This window comes from Salvia hispanica, chromosome 2 (assembly GCF_029641045.1).
Source record: "Salvia hispanica isolate PSC_SH4W2 chromosome 2, Shi_PSC_v1, whole genome shotgun sequence".
NCBI classification, from domain to species: Eukaryota; Viridiplantae; Streptophyta; class Magnoliopsida; order Lamiales; family Lamiaceae; genus Salvia; species Salvia hispanica.
In genome coordinates, this window is record NC_142693.1 from 3,823,960 (window position 1) to 3,831,917 (window position 7,958).

At 35.5% G+C, this 7,958-nt stretch overlaps 1 protein-coding gene across 3 annotated transcripts; it reads right to left on the bottom strand.

Moving 5' to 3' along the window:
* Positions 1-380: 380 nt before the first annotated feature.
* Positions 381-4,880, bottom strand: LOC125201338 (telomere repeat-binding protein 4-like). 3 transcript variants are annotated; one of them, XM_048099401.2, is made up of 10 exons: positions 4,634-4,880; positions 3,625-3,753; positions 2,719-3,538; positions 2,454-2,615; positions 2,321-2,368; positions 2,142-2,221; positions 1,736-1,974; positions 1,286-1,612; positions 1,100-1,163; positions 381-800 (listed from the first exon to the last, which is right to left on the bottom strand). In XM_048099401.2, the coding sequence occupies exons 2-10, from the start codon at positions 3,703-3,705 to the stop codon at positions 606-608; spliced, it is 2,016 nt and encodes a 671-aa protein (XP_047955358.1). In that variant the 5' UTR covers positions 3,706-3,753; positions 4,634-4,880; the 3' UTR covers positions 381-605. The 3 variants fall into 3 exon arrangements, with proteins under 3 accessions (XP_047955358.1, XP_047955359.1, XP_047955357.1); XM_048099402.2 differs by having other exon boundaries at positions 2,719-3,535; positions 3,625-3,772; XM_048099400.2 differs by having other exon boundaries at positions 3,625-3,772.
* Positions 4,881-7,958: the final 3,078 nt, after the last annotated feature.

A 7,958-nucleotide genomic window follows, 5' to 3' on the forward strand; every position in this document is an offset into this window, starting at 1 on the left:
AACTATTGTGCATTCTTATAAACATTAGTAAAGTCAAGCTCAATAAGAAATTTGGCTAAATGGCATCATCATTTGGACAAATATTATTAAATACTTTGGTCAATAAACTTTTTTTGGTTGGAGAAAGAGATTGAGATTCAAATTTTGTTTGGTTGGAGATAAAGAGATTGAGATTCATCACTAATTCGCCGTCCATATTAAATTGGGATGAATACCACTAAGATACAATGCTAGAGTAATTTATTTTCTAGATCTCTGAAATAACTTTTGATAATTTTTAAATGATCACAAGAAATTGTGGTTATCCAGTTGTTCTATAGTGGAAAAGCATAACTTTTGACACTAATGATTTGTTTAATCAAAGCTATCAAGAGACAAAATAGGCTACAAGGAGTCAAGGACTACATTGATTAATGTTATCCCATTTTATTACAAGAATTATTTACAAAAAAACCAGTCTAATGACTAGTCAGAGTCAGTGAAATACTGGACAACAAATCACAGAATGAAACAAACTGAATACAACACATTTTTACAACTTCATTGTTACAACATAATCCTAAAATAACAACATTTTACAATCAACAACATTATTTTTCGATCCTTCAAGCTCCAAGGATCCCCTCGCGAGAATCGACATTCAAAGGGTCAGCTGGGTGCTTACCGTGTTGTCTCGACTGATGCTGCGACCAATAAGAATGCGCAGATAAAACGCGGTCCAGCAACTCGTGTGGCACGGGCTCTCCCCGTCTCTGCTGAGGGGAAATGCTGGCTGTATGGACCAGTGTCTTCCATTTATCCTGTAATAACCAAACATGGGAAGAAAATGTAATTATTGCATTTGCATAATTAAAGTAGTTTGTGTGAATCCAGGCAAGCATAATTGAGATAATATCCCATGTGAAAGATTGTGCATAAGATTCAGTAGCAATATTATATGCCTAAACCATGTGAGGTATTAATATTTAATGAAAATCATCGTACCTTCAAAAAAAAAGATATCTTGGTAGGTACCAAAAAAATAAAATAAAACAAAAATCATAGAAGCCAAAAAAAAAGCAAGCTATCATGATGTAAGTGTGATAGATGGATTTGGCACCTTCAAGTCGACGTATGTTCTATGATCAGCATCCTCGAAAGCACGCATTTTAACATCCCGCCACCTGCAGACAAAATAGGCAGTTGAAGAGTGTTACTGGACAGATATCGAAGGACAATGTCTGCAAGCAGATCCACACAAATAATCCCGACAACCGGTGTTTTCTACGAATCAAAGAACCTTTACCTTCCAGTTCCCAGCGTTTCAACAGCTTCAACTAGTGCTTCCACTTCTGTCACAGAGAACGGTCTCCTAGTTCTACGCTGTGACATCTCACTGCGTTTATGTTTCAAATTTGCAGGGATTGCAGCAAGGGGCTCCACATTCATTGGAGGGGCAGGGGCTGGTATCAATGCCTTGGAGTCAATAACGGCTGCATCTGTTAGCTTATTATCAGGGGTCGTTGGAGACAATATATAATCATTATTGTCCACATTGTCTGACTTTGTTACTAGCAGACGGTCCACCGAGGCGTTTGACACCCCTGAATTGGTCATTGGGGAGATAGGAGACCTGAAGAATACAGAAAAAACCCCAACGCCTCAATTTCCATCTGAAAGATTATTTCCTTGATATGTATTGTATTTTAAACAATCAAGAGACCACCAACATCAAATTTGAAATATATAGCAATACCTAGGCAAGGGTCGGTCTGCACATGGAAATAACACAGGAGGTTTCTTAGGAGTCTCGGATGGGGAAACATGTGTGAAACTCGGTTCTAATATAAAACCCAGGTTATCAGGGTTGGCACACTGAGAAATACCAGCTTGCTGCAAAGTCCTTTGGTCATCTCTGACCTTCTTCCCTTGATAAATTACCCCAACTCTTATTCCACCCCCAAGTATAGCTGCAACTGCATCCACAACAGTCCTCTGAAATGTAGATACGCACATATGTTAACTACATTCACCATAAGCACAACCACTGGTTGTCAATGCCTTAAATCATTGATATAAAGATAAGGGGCAACGAAGTTTCTGATCCACATGCATGGGTATAACACGTCTCATCATAAAAAGACCAGGATAAGAACACGAACCTTCAGAGAACCAACAGTTGCGGTTTCAGGGACATCAATGTACAGCTCTGGTACCTTGAAGGACTTAATGCTAAACGTCACTGAAGGAAAACATAAAAAATGTCTGAGAAAGTTTTGCAGAAAATAATATGATAGAGCTAAAAGTTCAGCATAGTTAACATCAAAGGAAAAAAATTTACCATTAGGATCCTTTGCTTTTGCGAGACCATTAACTGAAGCTCCACTAGCTGCATAAATACAACAGCATTCAGAAATCTGGTTCAATAGAACATGTCAACTAACGAACCCAAAATATTCATTTCTCACGCGTGCCTTTCTCAGGCAAATTGAAGATGCTGTCACTGCTCTGCTCCTGATCAATTGCAACACTAAAGCTGCGATCAGACAATTTCCTTTTCTTAAGAGGTGCTTGTTCACACCTTTCTCGTGCATGCATGCTCTTTCTATACCGGTAAAATGTCTTCATTCCTTCACCTGCACACAAACAAACAAATTACCATGGATATCATGCATTAATTAACTCCAAATTATGTTGGTTTCACCATCAAGTGTGTATAAGCATGCTAGTTTTACTTACTGGTGCTATAAAGTTCGTAATCCATCAGCTTGGGAGTTGCTCTCCAGTATTTGGACGTCATCATCTTCCTCATTCTATGACGTAAAATACTAGGTTGTGGCCTCAAGGGCCTACTCTTGGTGCTAGACTTATTGCACCTAAAAGAATTTTCGTCATCATCTCTAGTCCCTACCTTTACATTGTTGTAACACTTCTTCAACAAAGCATCAGGTTTCGAGTCTCTGTACAAGGGAAACTTGACGCTACTCTCTGGGTTAGACAGAACATTAGTATTCACATATTCACCGATTGGATCATTTACAGTCGATGTGTTAGCCATTGATAAGAGACCTATCTGATTTTTGTCACCCTGTGATTGCACTTCTGATCCACTCTCTACTTTGCTGTTAAGACTCTCACCAATGAAATTGGAGCTTTCTATTTTACATGTGGCATTTTCATCCAGACTCTTCTCCTCAGAAATCCCAAGCTTCATATCATAGTCGAGTTTATGTTGGAAATCAGAACTTGCATGTACAGCAGTCTGCTCAACAACCTGATCATTTTCTGATTCCGGAATACCCTTAACAGAAACTTTTGGAACAAATGCACTCTCAGCACAACTTCCATGGTCAAAGCTTTCCGATTTCAGAGCTTTATCGTCTCTAGGCTGCCGTTTCTCATTTCTGTCTCTGGGACTGCCGAGCTGGGATTTCGCTTCTGCTACATTACTGGAAGCAGAACTTTCACTCTCAAGTAACAACTTTCCAGCTACAGCTGCAAGCAATTCGAAGGCGCAAAGTTCACTTTCCTCTACCAATTTCTTGTGTGGGACTCTCTTCTGAGAAGAAATACAAATATGAGATTCCCGGCAACATGATGAATTACATGGATGTCAGAAAATACATAATTCAGAAACTTGATTACCCTAATAGATCTAGGAGCTCTAGGAATAACAGGGCCCCGGTAACCGCTGAATCCATAACCCAGCCTCTTTTTCGACACCATAGCTCAGCAGCAGTGCAAAAACAGAAATTCAAATGAAACGAAGCTGCACTGCAATATCAACCACAATCTACAGAACATCAATCAAAGATATGATGAGTGCATAGTCAGAGGAAGTGAGATACAACCAAAAGAACAACAATGATAAAAGAGAAACCAACAAAATTCAAATTAAGATGATATGATCTCTAACATTCAGAACCGCTGATAAATGTAGATGATACAAAACCCAGTCCAAAAACCCTTAAAAGCTGTAACATCATCTCCAAGTCAAATATCCAATGAAAACAACAAAACCACTAAAGATTGACAATGAGAGGAATCCATAATCCACAGAGAAAGGACATCAGAAATTACATATGAAAGAGTTTCTGATCCAACAACAATCACACAACATTCAACCGAATATTCTCTTTTTTGAAATAATCAAGCAAGTTTCCAGCTGATGACTATGAGACAGGCCACAACCATCAATTGATCACTCTAATCATCATAAAAAACTTATAAAAAAAACAAACAGTTTCTTAAAAAGTCAATCTAAACGAATAAGACCAGAATTACTATGATCCTTTCCTTCATCATCACATAATTCAGTTCACAAAATTTCCATTGCACAAAAATGAATAAAAAATCAAAATTCAAACAGATCTTATAGTCCAATTCCACAGTCTGATCACCGATCAGACCCCCTAATAACCAAACACGCGAAATCACATTCTCTCATCTCAAGCAACAAAATGCAGAATCATCAAATTCGACGGATCAAATTCCACAAACAACGAAAAATCTCAACTTTCTCCACACTTCAAAATCAAACCACCAAAATTTCAAAAATTACCATCAGATCTCCGCGCGATCAACTCAACCAAGCAAAATTCGTCACCTCAAACAACGACAGGAAGCTAAAAACAAAGCATAAATCCATAATTACCTGAAAAAAAGCGCTTGATCTGATCCGGCAGAGAAATCTAGTCGTGCATTTTTTTTCTTCCAATTTTCCACATAAAAGAATCCAGAAAGAATACCGAATTTACGTGACGCAATTAAACTACAGCGGGAGATTAATTTAGATTATATACAGAGAATGAAGAAGGGGAGAAGAATTGAATTGGTTGTGGACTAGAATTGAGCTGAGAGAAAAAGGGGAAATAAAAAAGAACATAGAGTTAGGATTTAATAAAACCTCTCTGGGTTTGGGAGATGATAGCGAAACGCAGCGATCCAACCAAACATAAACTAATTACTCCCTCCGTCCCGGATAATTCGGGTCACTTTGATCAGGCACGGGTTTTAAGAATTGTAACAAAAAGTGGATTGAAAAAATCAGTGGAATGTGGGTCCTACCTTTATATATTAGTTTTATATAAAATGTGAGTAGTAATGAGTTAGTGGAATATGTGTTCACTACCAAAAATGGTAAAAGTGAAATGAACAAATTATGTGGGACTGACCAAAATAGAAAACTGGGACGAATTATCTGGGACGGAGGGAGTAGATAGCAACGAAATAAACAAAAAAAAAATTTACTCCCTTCGTCCCACTTTAGGGGTCCCGGTTTTCTACTTTTGGGTGTCCCACTTTAGGAGTTCCGGTTGGAACATTCCATAATTGGTAATAGGCTCCACATTCCACCCACCTTTTTCCACTTACATTTTATTATAAAACTAATATATAAAAATAGGAACCACATTCCACTATATTTTCTCACCAACTTTCTTTTATATTTCTTAAAACCCGTGCCGAACTCAACCGGGACTCCAAAAGTGGGACAGAGGAAGTATTAATGATTACAAAAATATTACTACAATTAAAATTAGTTAGATATGATAAAATTTGTTCAATATTACAAGTCAAAAATAACTTGGCGTAATATATTTGATATAAAGCTTATAAGTCAAAAAATTAATAGAATCGGAATCTATCTAATGTAATAAAATCATATTTTCATATATTGAATTTTATTTAATTCATAAAATCGAAGAGAGGCAGGGGCAAAATTGTCCGGTAAAATTATCCCAATCTGGTTGTATGGTAGGAACGAGATCGGCTGCGGTGGGGCCCACTCTGGCTAACTATTTATCACATGAATTCATCACCACATGTCTCTCTAATAAGATAGAATGTGCCATTTTCTTGGAGATGGTTGAATTTATGAATTATCATGATTTTCTCCAAATATCCATAAAAAATGGCTCATTTATGCATTGGCCAAAAGGGTTGAGACAAGAAATCGAAAATTGAATATTTGGGATGAACTTGATAAGGGTAATTCCCTATTGATAAGATGCCGGAGACGATAAAAGAGAAGTCTCAGGAGGCGGAATTCCGTCGACAACTCAAGTTTAAAACAAAGTACTAAAATAAAATAGAAAAAAATTAAATTCATATATTCATTGATTCGATGAATAAAATAAAATGACACCTATTTATAATGCTAAATATCCTAACTTAAGAAACAAGAAAATATCCTAAACATATATGGAAAAGATAAGACAAATCACTAATTATCTAATTAATAAAGATATAGAAAAGATATGATAATATAATAATAGAGATATGCACCTATCAAAATTACATCGAAAATCAATTTCAATTTGGTTTTATTTTGATGAAAACTCAATTTTTCGATTCGAGCATACACTGTTAACAAATGAATATCTTTTAACTTTGGTCAGCATTCATTTCTGTAACTTAAATCGAACACATAAGAATAAGAATCTGTCTAGGAAATCAAAACCCACGAATCTCTAAATTAAAGTATTCAACCCAATTAATAGTGTTTCTAAGTTAATGTAGATATATTCAATATTAGGATGCATTAGTAGTAATCGTCACTGACTTACTACAAATTACAATCAAATATATATTTATATTGTAGTAGTAGTATATTTATATTATAACTAATGCACACTATTAGACATTAGCACACACTCACTTAAATCCCAATAATGTACCTATTATTAAAATCATACAAAATTACTCTATTAATTACTGTTTACCAAATTTTGCCCTATAAGATATAAGTACTCCATATAACCAAAAGTCCGACCAGTAAAAAAAAAAAAACTACTCCCTCCGTCTCACTTTAGGAGTCCCGGTTGAGTTCAGCACGGGTATTAAGAAATGTAAAGAAAAGTTGGTAAAAAAATAATAGAATGTGAGTGGAAAAAGGTTAGTGGAATGTTGGACCTAATACTATTTATGGAATATTCCAACCGAAACTCCTAAAATGGGACACCCAAAAATAATAAACCGAGACTTCTAAAATGGGACAGAGGGAGTAATCCACAACTTAGATTGCATTCGGTATCGAGATATCGATGCTATAAACTAGTGGATGGCTATACAAAGATTACATCATCATCAAATTAAAGATTCAAAAATGCTAAAACATCTCACGAAATTAACACTATGTGAACATCGACCCTACCACATCCACTGCTTTACTCATTAATCTGAATGGAGTATAAAATAAACAATTAAGGTATAATTAAGAATGTTTGCGTACTCATCGAGGATAATAGTATTAGTGGATAAATAATGATGTGAAATAGAGATTAAAAGAATCATTGAATTTGAATTTTTTTGAGCTTGTGACTTTATTACAGACTCCATTGCTAAGAAATTTCTCGGCCGTTAAATATGAAAGACCATTTCCAACCATTTACATCAAACTCAAATCCATTTTTAAGTATACATCATATTAAAAAGTAGTTTTACTTCAACCATTTATACCAAATTCAAAATTTACACTATTTTTAAGTTTTTTCTCACAAATTTTTTGCAGTAACACCATATTTGGTGTTGTTTCATAAAAAACACCAAAAATGAGTTTGAGTTTGATGTATGATTGGAGCTAATTTCTACACCAAAACTCATTTATGGAGTTTGGTTGGAGATGGTCTTAGCAATGTATATGGAGTTTATACACTAAATTAACTCTCCTTTTAATAAAATAAAATAGTCTTTTTTGGAATAAGTTCTCATGTTCAATCGTATTGTGTAATATTACTTTAATTTGGAGGTCCGGCGACTCAGAGTAGTGCCTTTGGGAATGAGTCATCCATGACCGGCATCGATGTTGGTTCATTATAGGATCAATTATTAAGGACTCTAGTATAAGATTTTGTCAATTAATTAGGAGATCGATTATTACAAGATAACATATGTGAAATTTATGCTCTACTATGGTATGCAACATTGGTAGTATTTCATTGTGAGGCTTATGTTTTGATTGAAGATTTGAGGATTCGGAA